At 46.9% G+C, this 24,372-nt stretch overlaps 1 protein-coding gene across 6 annotated transcripts in view; it reads right to left on the bottom strand.

The window, feature by feature from the left end:
* The window catches only part of cdk14 (cyclin dependent kinase 14), a 935,572-nt gene that overhangs the window by 689,301 nt on the left and 221,899 nt on the right, over positions 1 to 24,372 (bottom strand). For 5 of the 6 annotated variants that reach the window (XM_072508685.1, XM_072508686.1, XM_072508684.1 and 2 more), the window contains one exon: positions 7,184 to 7,429. In XM_072508685.1, coding sequence (XP_072364786.1) covers positions 7,184 to 7,429 — 246 coding nt within the window. Of the gene's footprint in view, positions 1 to 7,183; positions 7,430 to 11,725; positions 11,745 to 24,372 lie in introns of those variants that run through there. The other variant, XM_072508689.1, reaches the window with a different exon arrangement.

The raw sequence follows: 24,372 nt of genomic DNA, 5'->3' as shown, positions 1-24,372 counted from the left end.
TGCAGAGCTGGGCTGAGAGGTGGCAAATGGAGTTTAATGTAGAGAAGTGTGAGGTGATTCACTTTGGAAGGAATAACAGGAATGTGGAATATTTGGCTAATGGTAAAGTTCTTGAAAGTGTGGATGAGCAGAGGGATCTAGGTGTCCATGTACATAGATCCCTGAAAGTTGCCACCCAGGTTGATAGGGTTGTGAAGAAGGCCTATGGAGTGTTGGCCTTTATTGGTAGAGGGATTGAGTTCCGGAGTCAGGAGGTCATGTTGCAGCTGTACAGAACTCTGGTACGGCCGCATTTGGAGTATTGCGTACAGTTCTTGTCACCGCATTATAGGAAGGACGTGGAGGCTTTGGAGCGGGTGCAGAGGAGATTTACCAGGATGTTGCCTGGTATGGAGGGAAAATCTTATGAGGAAAGGCTGATGGACTTGAGGTTGTTTTCGTTGGAGAGAAGAAGGTTAAGAGGAGACTTAATAGAGGCATACAAAATGATCAGGGGGTTGGATCGGGTGGACAGTGAGAGCCTTCTCCCGCGGATGGAAATGGCTGGCACGAGGGGACATAGCTTTAAACTGAGGGGTAATAGATATAGGACAGAGGTCAGAGGTAGGTTCTTTACGCAAAGAGTAGTGAGGCCGTGGAATGCCCTACCTGCTACAGTAGTGAACTCGCCAACATTGAGGGCATTTAAAAGTATATTGGATAAACATATGGATGATAATGGTATAGTGTAGGTTAGATGGCTTTTGTTTCGGTGCAACATCGTGGGCCGAAGGGCCTGTACTGCGCTGTATTGTTCTATGTTCTAAAAACAGCTTCTTCCCCACTGTCACCAGACTCCTAAATGACCCACTTATGGACTGACCTCATTAACACTACACCCCTGTGTGCTTCATCCGATGCCAGTGCTTATGTAGTTACATTGTCTCTGTTGTGTTGCCCTATTATTTATTTTCTTTTCTTCCCTTTTCTTCTCATGTACTTAATGATCTGTTGAGCTGCTCGCAGAAAAATACTTTTCACTGTACCTCGGTACACGTGACAATAAACAAATCCAATCCAATCCAATCACTGGAGAATTCGGGCCGAAGGCTTCAATGTAGTCAGTGAGCATTTGAAAGCTCTCTCGTAAGTTACGATCCTGCACTACCCTGCTGTCCTGAGGATTATCCTGGAAGAATCCGTTCGGACATTCGCTGAGGATTCACCGCTTTTAGAATCCATAGCAGGCAATGATTCGGAATCACAATCCTCAGTTCCTGGTTATTCCTGGACTGTACCCCCTGTAATTACCTCCTTGTGTTGATCCTGTACTCTGCTTTTTCATGTTGACAGGGCAATCCAATGACGGAGCCATGAGGCGAACTTGGCCGATTATCCTGTTCAGAGTCATATCTGCAATTTGGCGTTAATCCTGGCTAATCCTTGAATGTATCCCCTGTAATTGCATCTCTTAACTGATCCAGTTACATGATTTATCACATTAATAGGTGCATTCTTATGAGTCAGCATGCTGGCAAACCTTCGTTTGATCTCCTGTTATCCTCAAATGTTCAAGGACACTCATTCAATTTATCACTGTAATTTCATCTCAATTTATCCTGTTCAGTGATTTATCACATTGATGGGGGTAATCCTGTGGGTGAGCATGATTGTGAATTTTCGCTTGTTATCCAGATATCCTGGTGTACCCAGGAACATTCACTTATCTTAATGGAGTGTACTTCTTGTTCTTAAGGAGTCAGTTGTGTAGGTTGTATGGTACAGGAGCTGTGCAATTTTTTAATCTGCTTTTCCGTTTTATAATCCTGGTATATACACATATATATATATATATGTATGTATATTTATATATGACGTTTTTTGTCAGATATCCTTTATTTCAATAATGATTAAAATGGGTAGCGCCATTGCAAAGAGGTGGGCAAGTGGCTTTTTTGTGAGGTTGGTAGATAGAGCCCTATGCGTCCTCGTGGCAGATGAGGAAAGCCCCCTAGAACCTAGTTGTTTTGGGGCTATATTAGACAGACTATAAACCCTGAAAAAAGACGTGTGTTAAGTCGCCGGCACCTCTAACATGGCTGAGGATGAGGGAAGCACTCCTTTAGTAAGCGCCCAAATGTGGCGTGAAAATCGATTGAACCGCCATTTTATTGGTGTTAATATCCTGTATTTTCTTTTAGGTTAAATAAGCAATGGCAGGAGCTATTACAAAAATTTGTTCCCAAATGTGCCGGTAATTCACCAGCCAGTTAAAAGAAAGGTGATCTAGGGCCAGATTCTTCCACCCGCCCGCCACGAGGTCACCACGGGCGGGACGCGGACCATGTAAAGGTCCACTGACCTCAGGTGGGAATTTCCTGTCGCTAAGTGGGCGTGGCCTGAGAATCCCACCCCTTGTTTTTTCTTCAGGAGAAAGTTGACATAACTCTGTTGCAGAAAAGTCATCTGGATGACACGAACACCTCAAATTTGAGGGACTGGGTGGGCCAGGTGCTTTTTGTTTCTCTCTCGACCAGCACTGAAGGAACGGTAGCATTGGTTATAAGAATCAACCTTTTAGTTTGGAAAGGTGCATGAAAGACAAGGGGGTAGGTATGTGGTTATCAAGGGGCTCATATCACAAGGAACCCTCCTACTCTGCAAGCCAGGGCATTGGCTTCAGCTTGTGAAGGATTGGGCTATCCGGATGAGTGAAGAACTTTGCATCCCAAGGATAAAAGGGTTCACTTTTTTTTGTCCCCTCTTTGTTGTCACATCAGGATTGACTTTTTTTTGTAACAAAGATGACTCGGCAGTTGGTTGCCTCTTGTACCATAGGTAATATTGTGACCTCTGACCGCACTCTAGTCTTTTTAGAATTTCTTATCAAGGGGACCCACCCATGACCAGGCCCAGGAGATTTGATGCATCTTTACATAAAGACCATAATTTCATCTTGTACTTCAAGACCAAATTTTGTGTTTTTTACTCAGTTAACTCAGCCCTTATTCTTTCTGTGGAAGAACTGCAAGGCACTTTGCTAGAGGTTTGATCATCTTGTTCTTGGCCAGGAAGCAGCGTAGGTTGATGGAGCAGCAGTCTTCCAAAAACATGCAGATTAGGGCAGAAGATATTAGCAAGGCTTTTAAGAGCTTCTTTGCCAATTTGTATAAATCAGATGAAGCTGAGGATGCTCCGATACTTCGGGGCATTTCTCCTCTTGAGCTGCCTTATGTCTCAGCGGATCGAAGATCAGTTCTGAATGCTCCGATTTCTGGAGAGATGGTCTCTGCACCCAGGCCCAACTGTTTTGGATGCAAATTCTACAAGGAATTCAAAGACTTTTTATTAAAGCCATTAATTGCCATGTATAATTATTAATTTGGCATAGGTCTGCTACCCCAGTCACTTCAGGAGGCGACTCTTTACTTAATTCTGAAACCAGGCAAGAATGCTGTGCAGCTTAAGTCATACAGACCCGGGCAGCACGGTGGCGCAGTGGGTTAGCCCTGCTGCCTCACGGCACCGAGGTCCCAGGTTCGATCCCGGCCCTGGGTCACTGTCCGCGTGGAGTTTGCACATTCTCCCCGTGTCTGTGTGGGTTTTGCCCTCACAACCCAAAGATGTGCAGAGTAGGTGGATTGGCCATGCTAAGTTGCCCCTTAATTGGAAAAAAATTAATTGGGTACTCTAAATTTATAAAAAAATAAAAATTAATTTTTTAAAAAGTCATACAGACCCATTTTTTTTTACTGAATGTTGATTTGAAAGTGTTGCCCAAGGTTCTGCCGATGAGCCTGGGGATGATCCAGAGGGAAGGCCGGGGGCCACCTTACACTTTCCCTGAGCACCCAGGTGATTATCCAGGGTGATTAGACAGAATTTCCCAAGGGTCAGAACTAATGCAATAATGTTAGGAGATTGTTGAATCTTATCCACGTTTTCCAAAAGCATTCTTTGGATGGGTTAGTGATCTCCCTGGATGCCAAAAAAGCCTTCAATAGAGTAGAATGGAATCATTTGTTCTATACGTTGCACAAGTTTGGATTGGGAGGCGACTTTGTGAAGTGGATTCAAGCACTCCACAGAAACAGCATGGCGGCGCTCCTTGCGAATGGTTATAGGTCTGATAATTTTGGTCTTCAAAGAGGGACTAGGCAGGAATGTCCCTTTTTGTTTGGTATAGCTACTGAACCTTTGGCAGAGCCCATTAGACGGAGGGCCAACATGGACACGGCGTGAAGCGCGGGGGGCGTGGAGCCAGACCGGCGTCATTCGTGCAACACCCTGATGATGCGGCGCCGTGTCACAAAGTGTACGCGGGTGGCGCACAGCCCCGAGACCGGCGAGATGGACACCCCCCGCCGTGCCGCCCCGAGGTTCATGGGCGGTAGAGGAGAGGAGGGCGGTCCTGTGCAGTAGACATGGCCACCGGCACCCTGCAAGCACACTCCGGCGGAATTGGCGTCAGGTGGGCAATGCCGTAAGCGCGGTGGGACACACCCCAGACGGGCGAGCAGTGCCGCAAGAAGATGCACAACCTGACAAGGGCAGCCAGGGCGAGTACACAGAGACGTGCCCCTGGCACCACCCAACCCCTACCACCCACACGTGACAGTAAACCCCCCCCCCCCCAGGAAGGGTGCCAAACCTCCCTCTAGACCCACATGGGCTGCACACACCCGAGGGCCACCGTGGCCAGGTGTGCAGTGTACTCCCATGCCATCATCTGGCCAACATCTGCGCGGGATGCTGTGTACCGCCTAACTCGGATGATTTGCTGCCCCTCCCAGGAGAAGACCGCCCACAACCACAGGGAATGTGCAAGAACTGGAGGGGTTTCATCTGAATTGCACCCCCTCACAGTACACGAGCAGAGGGCACTGGACCTCGTTGGCAGAGCTGGGGACCGGCTCCTCCCCCTCCCCCACTCTCCTCCCCCCCCCCATCCCACTCTCCTCCCCCCCCACCCCACTCTCTTCCCCCCCCACCCCACTCTCCTCCCCCCCCCACCCCACTCTCCGCCCCCCCCACCCCACTCTCCTCCTCCCCCACCCCACGCTCCTCCCCCCCACCCCACTCTCCTCCCCCCCATCCCACTCTCTCCCCCCCACCCCACTCTCTCCCCCCCACCCCACTCTCCTCCCCCCCACCCCACTCTCCTCCCCCCCACCCCACTCTCCTCCCCCCACCACTCCACTCTCCTCCCCCCCACACCCACTCTCCTCCCCCCATCTCCCCCATTCCCCCCCCATTCCCCCCTCCTCCCCCCCCCACTCCACCCCCCCCCCCACTCCACCCCCTCCCCACTCCACCCCCCCCATCTCCTCCACTCCCCCCCCATCTCCTCCTCCCCTCCCATCTCCTCCTCCCGCCCCACCTCCTCCTCCTCCCCCCCCCACCTCCTCCTCCCCCCCACCTCCTCCTCCCCCCCCCACCTCCTCCTCCCCCGCCCACTCCACCACACCCCTCCACACCCCCACTCCCCACTCCACGATACACACCCCCCCCCCCCCAGTTCCCGTGTGTAACAATACATGCTGTATTTGGTCTTCCAGGACCTGCTGCCGATCATCCCGGCCCGTCTGGCGCTCCTCGCCCACTAGTGCCAGGTCCAGATTCCCCCAAGGACGCACGCCACAGCGGGGAGGGCAGACGGCAAGGAAGGCCTTCCTCCGTCACTTGGACACAGGAATCGGACGCACAGAGGACTGAGATCCAGGACAGTGATGAACAGAGGACGGACACCAAGGACAGCAACAGCCAGGACACGGAGCCGATGGACACTGTCGCGCACGACAGCCAGGACAGTGACACACAGAGGCCGGCGAGCCAGGACAGTGACGCAGAGGATGGCCAGACAGATAACGGACAGACCAGACAATGCCCCTCAGATGTGGATAACAGAAAGAACATCTGCCCAGGGCTCGACGCAGGAGCCCCCAGACTTTGGGTCCGATGAGGACCTAGACTTAGCGTCACTGCAGTCACCCACACCCCTCACCATCGCAGAGACTCACACCTCAGTTGGGCATTTTAGTGATGAGGCTTCTGGGACACAGCATGGTGCGCACTACACAGCCGTACCGGTACAGCAGGTGGAGGTAGGAGCAGCCGAGGAGGCGGTCGGTCGGAGGGCAGCCGCCTAGACTGTTCCCGGGTTCCTGGACTTTCCAGTCGCACCCATAACCCGATGCAGTTAGAAACCCAGGGACTAGACAACGGGATGACGGCCAGCTTCCAGCAACTGCAGATGCAGGTGGAGGAGTCCATCTGCGTCCAGGAGCAGGGAGTGGTGCCAATCATGGCTGCCACCCACGAGAAACAAAAAGGGAGAAACTGGAGTGCGAAAGAAAACTAGCAAGAAATTTAAAAACAGACAGCAAAAGCATTTACAAGCATATAAAAAGGAAGGGAGCTGCTAAAGTAAGCATTGGTCCTTCAGAGAGAGAGAGGCTGGGGAATTCATAATGGGAAACAAAAATTTCAGATACTTTGAACAAGTATTCTGTAAAAGCATCCTAAGAATAGTAGAAAACTAGAAGGCAAAAGGAAAGAGGAACTGGAAACAAACTGATTAGTGGAGAAAAAGTGCCACACAATTCAGCCTGCTTCACCATTCAACATCATGGCTGATCTGCTTTGAACCTCAATTCCACATTCCTACCTACCCCCCTCCCCACCCCCAGATAACCTTTCATCCCCTTATTCATCAGGAATCTATCTAGCTCTACATTAAAATATTCAAAGACTCTGCTTCCACTGCACTTTGAGGAAAAGAGTTCCAGAGACTCACGATCCTCAGAAAAAAGAATTTCTCCTCATCTGTCTGAACTGGATGAAGCTCATTTTTAAACAGTGACCCCCTAGTTCTAGATTCTTCCACAAGCGGAACAAGCACAACTCCTCAAGGTCCTGTATGTTTCAATCAATTTCCCTTTTACTCTTTTAAACAACAGCAGATACAAGCCTAGCCTGTCCAACCTTCTCTAAGAAGACAACCCTCCAGTTCCAGGTATTAATCTTGTAAACATTCTCTGAACTGCTTCATATGCATTTAGGTCCTTCCTTAAAAAACAAGACGGATACTGTACACAGTAGTGTAGATGTGGTCTCCATACTCCCAATTTCCATTTTTATCTTTATTTGTTAAAAGACACAACAATGCTTATTAACAGTGAGGAGCAACGTAACAATGACTTACTGAACTGGGACTAGAATGTCGTCTCAATTTTGGCGACTCTTTACCGCCAGATGAGCTTTTGAAGTTAATGCACGCATTGTTCTCCGAATGAACCCTCTTCACTTGGCTCGTTGGTTTCTCAAATGGATCAAAACTGCTTTGTGTCCTTTGCACTCTGACTTTCCGGTCCTCAGGAATGGTATCCAACTGTTTGATAACTGAATCGACAGCCTGGGAATTTCGTGTGGACATCTTTGCGACGCATATCTGTGGGAAAGAAGTAGTCCATTTAATAGATAAAACAGCTGTTCTACAGTACCTTTTATGTTAAATGTTGTTTTTTGCTCACTTACTGGCCATTCCATTATGTAGTAACATAGATTCAGATACTACCGCTTGTAAGAGGTTATGTGCCTACTGAGCTTCTTTCAGTATAAAATATTTATAATTTATACAATAGGCTGCTGTGGCATAACTGGCTTCAATTACTCTTCCAGAATGCTGATCCAAACAATGTTAATGAGCAAGGACTGAGTCTACCAGTGTGTTAGCATTTCAGCAAATTACAAACAACAACTAGGCTGCTCAGCCCTGTTCTAAATGAGCAAATGAGGACTTAAGTTTCAATTGTTAATATTTAAGAATGATGTTAAATCATGAATGATTAAACAAGTTAGGTAGATCAATTCAAAAAGCGGTGTAACATTCTGCTATTCAATACACACGTTTGACAATCACCAAACACTAGATCATGTAAATCTTACAGGATAGGATTATCTTGTTAAATTACTTAATGCAGCTGCCCAAGGTTCATTTGTTGATGTAGTATCATTGTGTTCAGAGTACTATTAAAACGGTTATTCAATCCATATTGGACTGACCACAACCATGGAACTGTTGTTCTAGGTTCCTCACTGAGTGGCGTTGCACTGTTCAGAACAAGAGGAAAGTAGATAGCAAACAACAGAAAAATAGATATGTGGGAGTGGGCATGAGCAAAAGGATGGAGACCAAGCAAATGAATAAGGAAGAAAAGAAAAAAAAAAAGGTGCGATAAGAGGAAAGAAAAAATGACGGAGGGAAATGGAAAAAACAGGAAGACAGACAAGCAAAGGGGGAAAAAAATCCAGGAAAGGAAAGAGCAACAAAAAAAGAAGGAATCTGAGTGGGCTCCATAAAATTCAAGCTAATCCTACACAAGGCCACAAACGAATCTTCGGGAGGAAGGTGGACTGGACAGGGACTCCAAAGATGTGCAGGTTCAGTGGATTGGCCATGCTAAATTGCCCCTTAGTGTCCAAAGATTTAGGAGAAGTTACGAGGATAGGTGGAGACATGGGCTTAAGTCGAATGCTCTTCCCAAAGGCTTGTGCAGACTCGAATAGCCAAATGGCCTCCTTCTACACTGTAAATTCTATGACTATGATATAACATTATGTCTCATTTTTTAGGGTCACTGGAAGAGCACCCATTAAGACCAGATTCTTCAGAACCATGGAGATCTTGAAACATTATTGTAACATCATTAGCGGGGATAAATGGAACAAAATACAAAGAAAGTGAGAGGGAAAAAAATAGAGTAGTCATTAATAGGAGCAAAGTTTACAGAAAATCAATATGGACAAAAACTTAGTGCTCTCATTTTCTCCCTTATTAGAAATGCACACAATGCATAAAATGGGTGCCAGTTCAATGGTAAGGAGCTCTGTCAATTTTCTAATTGCATTTGTTAGATTTACACCTCATCAAATGAATCTGATCAGAAATATCTACCTACTTCAGTGAGTGTTTTATATACCCAGCTAAGGATTCTAAGTGCACTGTTGCTTTATGTTCAAACAAGTCACATCCTACAAGCTAGATAGGCTAGCAGTTGATGTTGATATTTAACTTTAGTACAGATTGTCGTTGGAAAGTTCTTCAGCATCCTCGGCTGCACATCAAATGAATAACAGCCTTGCATGTTCTCCAGAAATCACTACTGGAAAAGGTCGGACATCTCTCGTCCCTAAACTGTGAAATGGGTATTTTGGAGGCCCTCCCCATCAGATGTAACTGCAGTCAGGTTTCAGAACGTCTGAATTCCAGCTGTCGAACTACATGTCTTTCTGCTCTCAACAGTTGTTTTCTTTTGGGAAAGAGGAATCCATCTGGCCTGACTCCTAAAGAGCCAGATGTTCTCCTCTTGATTTTCGACAACAATATTTTCCTTTCCCCCTCCCCTCTTCGGTGCACAAGTTTAGCAGTGGATCTTCCATGATTACAACACAATCATAATACCAAGATCTCCGAGGAGATGACTCGAGTCCCTAGCATATTGTTATTTTCTCTCGTCTCTCCTCCTCTGTTTTAGTGGGAGTTTTTTCTTGCTTCTCTGTGCTTTGCTGTTTCTTTCTGATGTCCTCCTTTCCTTCTCAATAGGAGTTGATGGGTGGAAAAGACACTGCCAAGAGGTGCAGATTAAATTTTTCAACAGAAGATTTGGGGGAAAATGTGGTCGGGGCATGATCAGGAGCGAAACGGAATAAAAAACAGGACAAAGGGAAAAGTAGGGCAAAGTTAATTGGGTAAAGACACAGATAAGCACACTGCTATCGACATTATCCTGAATACTCTCCTCTAGAAGGCAGAAACACCAACTAAATTTTGCTTAAGCCCCCCCCCCCCCGGACAGGAAGGCTTCAGGGTGGCATGCAACAGGGCCAGCGATCATTTTTATGAGGCAGAACCTGGTCTAAAAATGCCCGTCAAATTGGGTAGGAAGAAATTGGGCTACAAATTTTATTTCCAATGGATCAGACAAACAGAGGCTTCCTTGCCCCCATGGAAATATTTTAAGAAAGGAGATTGTGGTGCTGGCTGAAGTTTCAGGGACAAATTAGGTGATGTTATTTAAGCAAGACAGAGTGTACGATTAGCTACCACACTAAATTGTCAATGCCATTATTACGAGTAATTAAAAAAAGAGAGTGGAGGTAGGTGTTGGGAAATGGTGACAAAAGGACAGGCAGTGGAAATGCACAAGAAGCCTGTGGTGAAGATGCATGCAAGAGAAGGAAACAGATTTAAATCCGTAGCGAGAACTTTAACGTCACCAGGAGCCAGGCTGTGATTCACAGCTATGCTCAACACGGTCATGATATTCAGGTGAACATCACAGCACATACATACACACATAATGATGGACAGATCAACGGACCAATCAACGCACACAACACGACAGCCAATCACGGACAAGAGCATACACAGTACAAAGCAGGGAACACGACACTTCCTGGACACTCGAGCAGGAGAGCGCTCAGGGCACAGACCTCATTGCCAGCCACTCAGAGGTTCACCATGTACTGAACACCAGAGTTTACTATGTTTATAGTTCAATGAAATAAAACTGCGTTGTACCATACGCAACCGTGTTGGTTCGTCTGTATGTCAGAGTACCCAACACTTCAAACACCTTATCACAATTCGCCAAGCATCAAAATGGCCTTTAAATGGCATTGCAAACAAGTTGACCGCTACCAGCATTGTGCTTAATATGGCTGATGAATTATGACTGGGCTGAGGTAGCCTGTCCAGTGACTCCTACAGGTGTCTTTCAACACTGTACAGATTTGCAGCACCAGCAAACTGCATGGTTCACTAAATAATTTGACTTGCTTTAAACACTGTGAATTACAAAACAGGCTGCAAAACAAAATCCCAACTTTCAACAGCAAATCAGATTCTAAATCGGAGGTCAATGACGAGAAATCAGATTTAGAATTCCTCATTCTATTGCCCGTGGTGTCCCGACACCACTGCATTGTGTCAACTGGCATCCAAATTATTTGCAAAGGTAATTCAAACATTTCATTGGGTCCAAAGCACCCAACTTAGATTAAGCTGTGTTTTAGCACAGTTAAATGTTTTCTCCCAGAAACAATTGGAGTGTTCTCACAGCTCATAGACTTTTTTTGATTGAAATTGTCGGTTCCTCCACGCACACAAAGGCAAAACAAATTGGGAGTAAGTTATGCATAGGTACAAGGCAATAACACAGCAGGGTTCAAAAGGAACATAAATTGCAAGCATGAAAAGCAATTTGGCAATATCCAAATTCCAAAATTACATTACTATCTTGGAAACACACTTGTTGACTATTTTAATATATTTTATTTGTTAATGCATGTGGGGGAGAGAGAGAATTCATATTGAGTGCTTCTTGTGCCATTCTGTCCACATGATCGATATCCTTTCTTTGCAACCGCACTCTGGAGGCTTTTTGTGATACTAATCCTTCACCCAACCATGAAGGAAGCTACAGTTGATTCCAGAAGATTTTAAGCCCAGTTGCCTTATAATCAAAAATTTTACATCCTGAGCATGTTCAAGTCGGCACAAAATCTGCAGATTGCCTTGAGTCTTTCATTCAGTAAGACAGCTAACCACATTCTCTCAAAGATAATCCCACTCACAGTTACCATTACAACCAAAATAAAACAGTCCTTTCAGTGATTTAAATCCCACTATAGACCCTCAAAATTACAACTGTATTAAAAAGATTGGAACTAAAAAAAAACATACCCCATCGCATCATCCCAGACCTCCAGGAGATTTGTCTTGCCCAGGCCTCTCCTCTTTCATGCTCTTTGGGTTTTCCTTCTCCTCTTTACCCAGTTATGATTCTTCTCATATGCAAATGACTGAGTCAAGAATGTTTTTTCCATTTCCACACTTGCTACTGGATAGCTGTGTCTGTGGTGTATATCGTAGACCAAATCACCCCTTTTGCTCCACCTCCACAACTGTACCAGCTTTACTATGTCACAGAATGTTTTCTTTCCTCACAGGCCTCTATTTCTTTCTAGACGTTAGCATGTTTTCCCAAGGAAAAGGTTAATAGTTTTATTGTAAACCCAGGAGGGAAGGATAAAACCAAATGCTATGAAACAAAGAATTATGGAAAAATAAATCTTCTCTTTTGATAAGATTCATGGCCATTTAACGCAACAAGCGATTTTCAGCACACTAAATAAATATTCCTTCCTGATGGTGAAATTCCTCTTAGTTACCCCCCCACAATTAGAAACACTAAACATAATCACATACATGTAGCTTTGAAACAATTACGTTCCAAGAATACAATTAATGGGTCATTTTCAGAGGAATTCTATACTTTTGAGAGGATTTCAAATATCACGGGCGGGATTCTCCACTCTCGCGCCAAAATGCCCACGCCGTCGTGGTTCACGACGGCGCGAAACGGCCCCGATCCCGAACAATTCAGGCCCCGACAATGGGCTAGGATCGGGGCCGCGTCATCTACACGTGCCAGGCCTTGTCACCGCATAAAGGCGGCGCTGCATAGATGTCGCGGCCTGCGCCGCATAACTGGCGTCACCCGCGCATGCGCGGGTTGGCCGGCGCCAACCTGCGCATGCATGGTTGCCGTCCTCTCTACGTCCGCCCTGCAAGAAGATGGCGGACGGATCTTGCGGGGCCGCAGAAGGAAGGAGGTCCTCCTTCAGAGAGGACGGCCCGACGATCGGTGGGCACCAAACGCAGGCCACCCCACATTTGAGGTACCCACCCCCCCACCGCAGGATCCCCCTTCGCCGCCCCCCCCCGCCGCTGCAGGACGCCCCCCCAGTGTTCGCGCGCTGTTTTGGCCTGGCCGCTCGGCCCATCCGGGCCTGAGAATAGCGGGGGTGCTGGAGAATCGCCATTTTGGGTGTCACCGGCGATTCTCCGGCCTGCGGCCCGCAGATCTCGACCGGGCCGTTCCCGCCGCTTGGGAGAATCGCGGGAGGGCGTCGGACCGGCGTCGCGGGAAATTTTGGTGGCCCAGGCGATTCTCCCAACCGGCGCTGGAGTGGAGAACCTCGCCCCACATGTCCAGTGGGGAACATTGTGCTCGTGTTAACAGTTTAATACTGCAGCCCCCAACTCTTCCAGTTATATTTCCAGACACCTTGGAGGGATTCATGTCTACATTCATATCTGGACGTCTTAATATTTGTGGAGGAAGGGGAGGGGGACAATATTCAGTTATTGTTAAATGTCATTCAATAAGCTTGTTGCACTGTTTTGTGAATTATTCATTAATATTTGGTTCAATTGATTATCATTGCCTTTGCAAGAATTTAATTTGATCAAAGAACAATACAGCACATGAACAGGCCCTTTTGCCCTCCACGCCTTTACCAGTCATGATACTACCCTTGGGCAAAACCCTCAGCACTTCCTTGTGCCGTATCCCTCTATACCCATCCTATCCAGGTATTTGCCAAGATGCCTTTTGAACGCCATTAATGATCAAGACACTGAAAACTGGAAAATGATAAGTCCTAAGACCATCTTTGGTTAAACGTATATATTCTTTTGAGCAACAAGAAACATTTGAAAGTTGTCCTATACATTCTCCAGTTTCTAAATTTATGTAGAAGATGTCCATATAGGAGAGAATCTGTTTTTGTTCAGTTCAGTGGCAAAATTCTCGTCTTACCATCAAAAAGTCATGGAGTCAAGTTTCACTCCAGAAATGCAATTGAGGTTAACAACACTGAGGGAGAGCTGCATTGTTGGGAGATGAGACATTCAAAGGTCCCATCTACCTGGGAAGTTGAATGTAGAAAATGTTGTGGCATTATTTAAAATAAGAGCGGTAGATTTCTTCTTGAATTGGTCAATACCATAGTAATGGATTAACTGACCATTTATCACCTTGTTATTTGGGGGACCCCTTGTTATGAGTGGCAGTGCCTTTCTGCAAACAAAATAATTCATTTGCTGGGAAACATGTTGGGGCATCCTTTACTTTGCACAGAATGATAGTTGCAGTGAGAAGTCAGGATTTTAACAGCATATTGCTTTAAAATTTGAACCAAGATCATTTTGAGGGAAACTAGAACACTGATATTCCGGGAGCAGCAAGGCTAGTATTGCTGTACCAAGTTTTCCTCCATGTAAAATGGTGCAATTCACTGACATGCTGCAGTACTATTAATAGTTATCTGTATTCTCTTCCACGGGAAGCTTTCAACTTACATTTTCAGTTAAATTTCTTACGTTTTGTTTGGCCAACATTCGACTGCTGCAGCTATCAAACTACTAGTTCTTAGCATGGTTCTAAACGGCAATGGGTAAGGCAAGAATTAGGGCTAATGAACAAGTAAAGATCTCAGTTCATGAGAAGGTGCATTATTCAAAGATATGTTCCAATTGTGATGCATATAGAAGCCATGATTTGGGTGAAAGTTTTAGTCTGTATTCAAAAAGTTACAGACTCAAATTTGTAAAATTGCATAATCTTTATTCTGAAGATAAACGAAGCGAGAAAAGGAGCTAAAATACATTCAGACTACAGATCTTGAATATCCATTGCTATATGTAGTTTGGGAGTACCACCACAGACAGATTCTTGAAGGACAATCTTGGCCTGCATTGAGTGAGTGAATAAAGAAACTGGAGGGATAACCTATATGAACTCAAGTTTAGATATTCCTTAGAGCAAGATAGGAACTGACAAACTGTTTTTGCAGGTTGCGTTGTAGCTTCAAAGAACATCACTGTCCTCATACGTGGTGACACATGAGCACAAGACACCAGGCAGGAGGACCCATCTTGTATCTTCAGTGAAAAATGCTGAGTTGACCATCCGTTTTGCTGTCATCCCAGGATCCCCATTATTATAAATTCCAGACTCGGGCAAAATCAGTTCACCAATATGGCATAAAGGAGTGGCTGAACACACGGGACTCCGCAAACCCTATGGGACCTTACAATATGCCAGCTGTACTGCTGAAGCTATCCACCCTCCTACTTGAGCTCCTCTACAACTGCTACTACATTGACGTCCATGTGAAAGATTATCCAGGCATGACAGTGCACAAATAGGCAACATATAAGCCAACCAATTATCGTCCATCAACCTCCTCTCAATCATCAGTAAAGTGAGGGAAGGAGACACCAGCACTGCTATCTAGCAAAACCCACTCACCAATAGCCTGTACACAGAAAAAAAAAAGAGTTTGGGTTATCACAAAAATCTTTGATCCAGGCACAACAGCAGAATGACAGAAGACTCAAAGTATTTGTTCTTGATCCCAAAGGAGCACCCAAAAGGCCAAGCAAAAGTGAAAGAGAAAACACTCGTGACTGGAGGTAAAAAGGAAGATGGTCACAGCTGTTTAAATAGCGTCATCGTAGCTCTTGGGCATAACAGAAGTTCCTCTTGGAAATGCATTGAGCCAACTCATTTTCGCATGTTTCATCAATAATCAACCCTTGGAAATAGGGCCGTAACTGATATTGTTGGCTGATGATTCCATGATTTAGCTTAATTCATAATTTCTCAGATACTAAGCAGTAACACACCAATCTAGACAACAGCTAGTTCTGAATCAACAGGATTTGAACATTAGGATTAGGAAAATGCACAGGACCTCCGCTTAATGTTCAGTGACCCAGGAAGCTGGGTAATCCACTACTAACTTCTTTGGAGGCACCACTGAACAGAAGCTTAACTGCACCTGCTTTGGAGGCACCACTAATCGGAAGCTTAACTGCACCTGCCATATTAAAGGCTATGGTTACAAGGGTGAAGCATTGACTAGCATGAGCAGCTCACCTCCCAAGTCCTCAAAGCATCTCCATTATCTAGAAGTCATGAGTTTGATAAATACGGTTGTACTCTTCACTTGCCCAGGTGGGTACCACTTCAAGACTAGAGTATTACAGAGTTAGGGCCTGTTCGGTAGGTCAGTGTCCCCATCGCTAGACTCAATATTACACTTGCTCCACAGTATGTCTGCAGCAGGTCCAACATAGTCCTATTACATCTACCTTTAAGAAAAGGTGTGGGGAGCCATCATCTCCAAGTTCAGCCCCACCTTCTATTGATATACCATCCCGACTTAGATAGGTTTCACTCGGTTTCCAATCATGGTTCTTTCAAGCTCTTTGGAAGTCGTATCCAATTCCATTACTGAAGCACCATCACAAGCCTGCAGCAGTTGATTTCCCACGGTAAGTAGGGATGAGCAACAGTTGCTGCCTTGCCAGTATCACCTGGACAACTATTTATATTTAAACGCACCAGTCAATTATATACAAAAAAATCCGGAATGGTAAGCCAGTCAGGAACACTGCTCTCTTACATACCAAGTAAAATCTGCCTGATTCATGGTCTCCCCCTGTAAGTTTAAAATGAGTAAAAGTTCTGCATAAGCATGCCCTGATTTCCAAAGACAGTCGAGCAAACTTCTTCATGGAAATAATATCGAACAATAAAGAGGAAGGAACAGTGAAACATGAGCTTTGGCAAAGGGTCATCTGGACTCAAAACGTTAGTTCTTTTCTCTCCCTACAGATGCTGCCAGACCTGCTGAGATTTTCCAGTATTTCTCTTTGGTTTCAGATTCCAGCATCCGCAGTAATTTGCTTTTATCCAGGGAAACATCTCCATTGTTCACTCCGAGCTGGCAGCCTCTCTCAACTTTGTTCACATCCATTCTCAGCAGCAGTGGTATGTGAAGTATTTGTTCACTTCATTTTATCTCAATAATCTTAAATCACATTCTCTAGCAGGTATTCACACCCTTTTTTAAAATAAATTGCCACAAGTTGTTGGATGTCATTTAACAATTCTAACCGTCAGCCTCTATTTCAGGAATGTTAATGCTTTCTGTCAACACTTTTAATACTATTTTCCTGCCTTCTCTCCACCGAGTGTTCCTTCCCATTAACACTATTTTTGACTATAGAGAGATGTAGACACACAAAAAATATGGCAAGTTCGGAAGAAGTTCTCTTGCCCTGCTTTTAACCATTTAATTGCTATATTTTGCCCGAGAATACTTCTGAATTTTTGCTGCTTTATGGCTAGAAGTTCAATCAATTTATTCCTACCACCTCCAATCCATTTTTATTCAGTGAGCTGTCATTTTACAAATGCAGGAACCATTTTAACCTGTACTACATATCTTTCAAAATATCACAAGTGAATTTTGTATATTAACACTGCAGCTTTAGGTTAATACAGCAAGCATTATACAATCATTATTCTATTGTTTATTGTTCTAACAAAACTATTGAGCTCATATCCAAAGCCGAGGCCATAGTGCTCTATTTTGGGAGGTGTAGTCTTTCATTTGAGGAGATAAATTGACAGGCCACCTGCCAACTCAAGTGGTCGTAAAAGATACCACAAAGATAACCAGGGGCATTCATCACTAAACAATGATTAATTGGAAAATAGATTATCTGGTCATTTATCTCATTGCAGCTTGTCGGATCTGCTGTATGCAAACTGGCTATTGCTTTACAACAATAATTACAATTCAAAAGAACTTTATTGAATTAAGTGCTTTGAGATGCCCCGATTTAGTTTAATTATGTGATTGATTTGCCATAGGTTCTTAGAAGATGCTATACAAATACAGGTGGTCGACATGATTCATGGCAGCTGTACTATATTCAAGGACAAAAGCTGAACACAGGTGTATACAATTCATGTATTAAAAGGGTATTTATTGAGCATTCTGTTAGCATATTGGCACGATTGTGTTGACAGATCTGGGAACATCTTACAATTTATATTTTCAAATTTGTCCTGCATAAAGACATTTATAATTATTATCTTGGAAGAGGCCACAGGTGGTCATCTAGAAGAAAAGCCTTTAGCACGAAAACAAAAAAAAACTATTGATGCTGGAAATCTGAAATAAAAACAGAATGCTGGAAATACTCAGCAAGACAGACAGCATTGGTGCAGAGAGAAACGGACCCACTGTCCAATAAAATGGAGGTGGTAATCATGATCTGAAATTTTTGAACTCCACGAGTCTGGAGGTCAACATTAAGATAGATGCTGGCAAGGATTCATCTGTTTACAGCTCCTCTTGACCCCGCCTTAGATTCTTTACATGTCTCATTACCATTCTCTTGCATTTATATTACTGTCATTACATCCTGGGCTAGTGTACAGTGATGACTTCCAGTCAATGACTTTCTTAAGTTACAAGGGTACTGCCTCCTTCTAGACTTGAGATTATTTTCTCTGCCATGGTTGTCAATTCTCTCTGCAGACTCAGCATCATTTCAGGTTCACAGCAAAAGATGTGCCGGACACACATTGATTTCAGGACAACAGTGCAGTTCTTCCATTTCAGCAAGCAGGAGAAAGAGTATTCATTTCACTTCCATGGTCGAAACACTTCTGCCAAGTTCTCTCAGAAAGCATCACACAGGAACCACTGTGTTGTCAGGCAGAACACATGTTGCCAGTTAACCAATCAAACAGACTCCCTCCAAAGCTGGCTCCTCCAAAGCTGGTCCCCAAGATCCACTCAGTGTCGAGGAGTCTGGCTTCTTCTCTCCAAAATACAAAATCTGGGAACATAGTGCGCTGGCAAGCAGGCTGCTTCAACTTTGAATCTTCTGCTTAACTGCATATCCCGATTATGGGTCCACAGGCAAAGTAATACAAATAAAAGAAATGGGAACAAAGGAAATAAACAGGAAGGACTCTTACATCACACCTTTCATGACCACGGGACATTCCAAAGTGTTTTACAGCATGTTGTCAGAAATGCGGCAGCCAAGTTGCCCACAAAACCCCCACAAGCATGCAATAATGACAAAATAATTTGTTTTCATAATGTTTATTGAGGGATAACTATTGTCCAGGACACCAGGGATAAATCCCTAGCTCTTCTTTGAAATAGTTCTATGGGATCTCTCACGTCAATCTCAATAGCCTGGGTTTAATGTCTATCAAAAAGACAGCACCTCAGACAGTGCAGCACTCCCTCAGCACTGGTTGACAGTTTTGATTGTTTGTGCTCAAGTCCTGGACTAGAAGTAACAGGTATTACCAAGTGAGCAATGGCTGATACTTCTGTTTACACAATCGTTCCTTTTTAATCACTCCTGCTTTCCCATCATAACCTTTTCCTGTTGTTCGCACTCTTCGTTCCCCCTCTGCTTTACTTTCCCACCTCCATATCTGCTTAACGCCTGTTACATACTTGACTTTTGCCAGTTTTGATAGAATTATTGTACGATGCAACACACGGTTAGTCATTAGCACTGCTGCCTCACGGCGCCAGGAACCGGGTCCAATTCCTGCCTTGGGTCACTGTGTGGCATTTGCATGTTCACCCCGTGTCTGCATAGGTTTCTTCCGGGTGCTCCGGTTTCACCCCACAGTCCAAAGATTGGATTGGATTTGTTTATTGTGTACCGAGGTACAGTGAAAAGTATTTTTCTGCGAGCAGCTCAACAGATCATTAAATACATGAAAAGGAAATAAAAGAAAATACATATTAGGGCAACACAATATATACAATGTAACGACACTGACATCGGATGAAGCATACAGGTGTTAATGAGGTCAGTCCATAAGAGGGTCATTTAGGAGTCTGGTGACAGTGGGGAAGAAGCTGTTTTTGAGTCTGTTCGGCGTGTTCTCAGACTTCTCTATCTCCTGCCCGATGGAAGAAGTTGGAAGAGTGAGTAAGCCGGGTGGGAGGGATCTTTGATTATACTGCCTGCTTTCCCCAGGCAGCGGGAGGTGTAGATGGAGTCAATGGATGGGAGGCAAGTTCGTGTGATGGACTGGGCGGTGTTCACGACTCTCTGAAGTTTCTTGCGGTCCTGGGCCGAGCAGTTGCCATACCAGGCTGTGATGCAGCCCAATAGGATGCTTTCTATGGTGCATCTGTAAAAGTTGGTAAGGGTTAATGTGAACATGCCGAATTTCCTTAGTTTCCTGAGGAGGTATAGGCGCTGTTGTGCTTTCTTGGTGGTAGCGTCGACGTGGGTGGACCAGAACAGATTTTTGGAGGTGTGCACCCCTAGGAATTTGAAACTGCTAACCATCTCCACCTCGGCCCCGTTGATGCTGACAGGGGTGTGTACAGTACTTTGCTTCCTGAAGTCAATTACCAGCTCTTTAGTTTTGCTGGCATTGAGGGAGAGATTGTTGTCGCTACACCACTCCACTAGGTTCTCTATCTCCCTCCTGTATTCTGACTCGTCGTTATTCGAGATCCGGCCCACTATGGTCGTATCGTCAGCAAACTTGTAGATGGAGTTGGAACCAAATTTTGCCACGCAGTCGTGTGTGTACAGGGAGTAGAGTAGGGGGCTAAGTACGCAGGATAGGTGGATTGGCCAAGATATATTGCCCCTTAGTGTCCAAAGATTAGGTGGGGTTGTGGGGATAGGGTGGGGAGTGGGCCTGGGTAGAGTGCTCTTTCAGAGGGTCGGTAACGACTCGATGAGCCGAGTGGCCTCCTTCTGCACTGTATGAATTCTATGATTCTTATGTGAAATGTTAAAATTGCTTTGAATGTCAGCACAACAATTTATATCATTTGATGGGACAGTCATGTTTGGTGGCCAAACAGGTGTATTGTTTAAAGTCTCAGATTAATTACCGAAGTGTTAAGGATGGATGAAGCATTGAAACGAGGTTAGAAGTCACCCTTTGATTCTGGACAACGCCCACAGCTGTTAAGAATTGTAGGGTTTCGACTTCTGGTTGCGGCCATGCCTGAATAGGTCGCACGTTCGGCAGCTCCCGCCGGGAATGGACTTTAGGGCTCTCTAGAGGGGCCCCAACGGCACTTGTTCGATGGCTTCCAGTGTGGGAAGGTGACAGCAAGGTCCCCCCAACAGTATATGGATTGGATCAGGAGTGGAGTGGTGAAAAAAGGGATCTTGGAGCAGCGAAAAGTGAGGGGGAGAAAAAGCAAGATGGCGGAGGGTGGAGACCAAGCTGCATGGGCGCAGTGGTCGCAGGAGCAGCAGGAGTTTCTTAAATGCTGCTTTGAGGAGCTGAAGACAGAAATGCTGGTGCCAATGAAGGCGGCGATTGAGAAGCTAGTGGAGACCCAGAGGGCGGAGATCCAGGAGGTGCGGCAGAAAGCCTCGGAAAACGAGGATGAGATCTTGGGCCTGGCGGTGAAGGTGAGGCACACGAGGTGCTGCATAAGAGGTGGGCGGAAAGATTTGAGGACCTGGAGAATAGGTCGAGGAGGAAGAATCTTCGGATTCTGGGTCTCCCTGAAGGAGTTGAGGGGCCCGATACCGGGGCATATGTGAGCATGATGCTCAATTCGCTGATGGGCGCGGGAACCTTCCCAAGCCCCCTGGAGCTTGATGGGGCTCATCGGGTCCTGGCAAAGAGACCCAAGGCCAACGAGCCGCCAAGGGCTGTAGTGGTGAGGTTTCACCGCTTTATGGATAGAGAGTGTGTCTTGAGATGGGCCAAGAAAGAGCGGAGCAGCAGGTGGGAGAACACGGAGATCCGAATCCACCAGGACTGGAGTGCAGAGGTGGCCAAGAGGAGAGCTGGCTTTAATCGGGCGAAGGCGGTGCGCCATCGGAAGGGGGTGAAGTTTGGTATGCTGCAGCCAGCGCAATTGTGGGTCACATTCCAAGATCGGCACCACTGTTTCGAAACGCCCGAGGAGGTTTGGAATTTTATACAGACTGAAAAGTTGGACTCAAATTGAGGGTCTGTGGTTGTGGGGGGGGATGTCTGCTGTATATATGGTTTTAACTACGAGTAGGGAATGTTCCCTTGGTTGGGTGCTGGATGGGGATGGGTGAAGGGATTTGATGGGGAGACTGTGGGAGAGTGTGGGCGTCGGTGTTGGAGGGAGGGGAGGCCCGGGGGTGGGGGAATTGAGAAAAGGCCGCAGAAGGAGCTGCGCCAGAGGGGGCGGAGACGGCTCAGGAAAGCGCAAGCATTTTCCCACGCTAGGGAAGGACGGCGGGTGGGGTCGGAGGAGCGCACGCTGACTGCTAGGGAGGAGGGGGAAGGGGGGTCCCCACACTGGGGGGGTCGATGGGAAGGCGGGAGAGGCCGGGGTCTGGAGTCAGCTGACTTACGGGAGTGTTATGCGGGGGAGCGAAAGAGCTAGATATGGATCTAGATGGGGGGTGGGGGAGGGCGGGGGGGGGGGGGGGGGTATAGGGTTGCTGCTGCATTGGCCAATGGGGAACTGGAAATAGGAGTGGTGGTCGGGGCGGGGGTCCGCCGTCTGGGGGACTGGAGGGTGCAGGAGGCGCGGGCACGTGACTGGCCTAGAAAAGGAGATGGCTAGTCAGCCGGGGGGGGGTGGTGAGAGAGAAGCCCCCCAATCCGGCTGATAACTTGGAATGTGAGGGGCCTGAATGGGCCGGTTAAGAGGGCCCGAGTGTTCGCGCACTTATAGGGACTGAAGGCAGACGTGGTCATGCTTCAGGAGACACATTTGAAGGTGGCAGACCAGGTCAGGTTGAGAAGGGGATGGGTAGGACAGGTATTCCATTCGCGACTGGATGCGAAGAACAGAGGGGTTGCAATACTGGTGGGGAAGCGGGTGCCGTTTGAGGCCAGGAATATTGTAGTGGATAATGGAGGTCGATACGTTATGGTGAGCGGTAGGTTGCAGGGGGTGTGGGTGGTACTGGTAAACGTATACGCCCCGAACTGGGATGATGCCGGATTTATGAAGCGCATGCTTGGTCGGATTCCGGACCTGGAGGCAGGAAGCTTGATAATGGGGGGGGGGGGGGATTTCAACACGGTGCTGGATCCAGCATTAGATCGCTCCAGATCCAAGACGGGGAAGAGGCCGGCTGCGGCCAAGGTGCTTAGGGGGTTTATGGACCAGATCGGGGGAGTGGATACATGGAGGTTTGCTAGGCCCCTGGCCAGGGAATTATCATTCTTTTCCCATGTACATAGAGCCGACTCCCGGATAGATTTTTTTGTTTTGAGTAGTGCGCTAATCCCAAAAGTGGAAGGAACGGAGTATTCGGCCATAGCCATCTCAGACCACGCCCCACACTGCGTGGAGCTGGAGTTAGGAGAGGAGAGGGACCAGCGCCCGCTGTGGCGTCTTGATGTGGGATTACTGGCGAATGAGGAGTGTGCAGGTGGGTGCATTGAAAGATACTTGGAGGCCAATGACAATGGAGAGGTGCAGGTGGGAGTAGTCTGGGAGGCGCTGAAGGCAGTAGTCAGGGGAGAGTTAATCTCCATTAGGGCCCACAGGGAGGAGAGAGAGGGCAGGGAGAGGGAGAGGGAGAGGTTGGTGGGGGAGATCTTAAGGGTGTTCAGGAGATATGCAGAGGCCCTCAAGGAGGGACTACTTAGGGAACGGCAAAGCCTCCAGACGGAGTTTGACCTGTTGACCACAGGGAAGGCAGAGGCACAGTGGGGGAAAGCACAGGGGGCAACGTACGAGTATGGAGAGAAGGCGAGCCGGATGCTGGCACACCAGCTCCGTAAGAGGATGGCAGTGAGGGAGATAGGTGGAGTTAAAGATAGCAGGGGGAATACGGTGCGGAATGCAATGAGAGTAATTGAGGTATTTAAGGACTTTTATGAGGAGCTGTACAGATCTGAGCCCCCAGCAGGGGAAGAGTGGATGCGACGATTTTTGGATCAACTGAGGTTCCCGAGGGTGGAGGAGCAGAAGGTGGCTGGTTTAGGGGCGCCAATTGGGTTGGAGGAGCTGGTTAAAGGATTGGGGAACATGCAGGCGGGGAAGGCCCCGGGGTCAGATGGGTTCCCGGTCGAGTTTTATGGGAACTTTGTGGACCTGCTAGGCCCGTTGTTAGTGAAGACTTTCAATGAGGCAAGGGAGAGGGGGACCCTGCCCCCGACAATGTCCGGGGCGCTGATCTCACTGATTCCGAAGCGGGAGAAGGACCCACTGCAATGTGGGTCGCATAGACCGATCTCGCTCCTCAATGTGGATACCAAGTTGCTGGCAAAAGTGCTGGCTACGAGAATTGAGGACTGTGTCCCTGGGGTGATTCATGAGGACCAGACGGGGTTTGTAAAGGGCAGGCAGCTAAACACTAATGTGCGGGGGCTCCTCAACGTGATTATGATGCCATCGGTGGAGGGAGAAGCGGAGGTAGTGGCAGCTATGGACGAGAAGAAGGCCTTCGACCGGGTGGAGTGGGAGTATCTTTCGGAAGTGCTGCGGAGGTTTGGATTCGGGGAGGGGTTTATCAGTTGGGTCAGGCTCCTATGTAGAGCCCCGGTAGCGAGTGTGGCCACGAATCGGCGGAGGTCGGAGCACTTTCGGCTGTACCGAGGGACGAGGCAGGGGTGCCCCCCTGCCCCCCTTGTTGTTTGCATTGACAATTGAGCCTTTGGCCATGGCACGAAGGGAGTCCAGGAAATGGAGGGAGTTGGTCCGAGGGGGAGTGGAACATCGGGT

This window comes from Scyliorhinus torazame, chromosome 6, assembly GCF_047496885.1.
Source record: "Scyliorhinus torazame isolate Kashiwa2021f chromosome 6, sScyTor2.1, whole genome shotgun sequence".
Lineage (NCBI taxonomy): Eukaryota > Metazoa > Chordata > Chondrichthyes > Carcharhiniformes > Scyliorhinidae > Scyliorhinus > Scyliorhinus torazame.
Note: the sequence above shows the minus strand (reverse complement) of the source record. Positions and strands in the feature narration are given on the sequence as shown.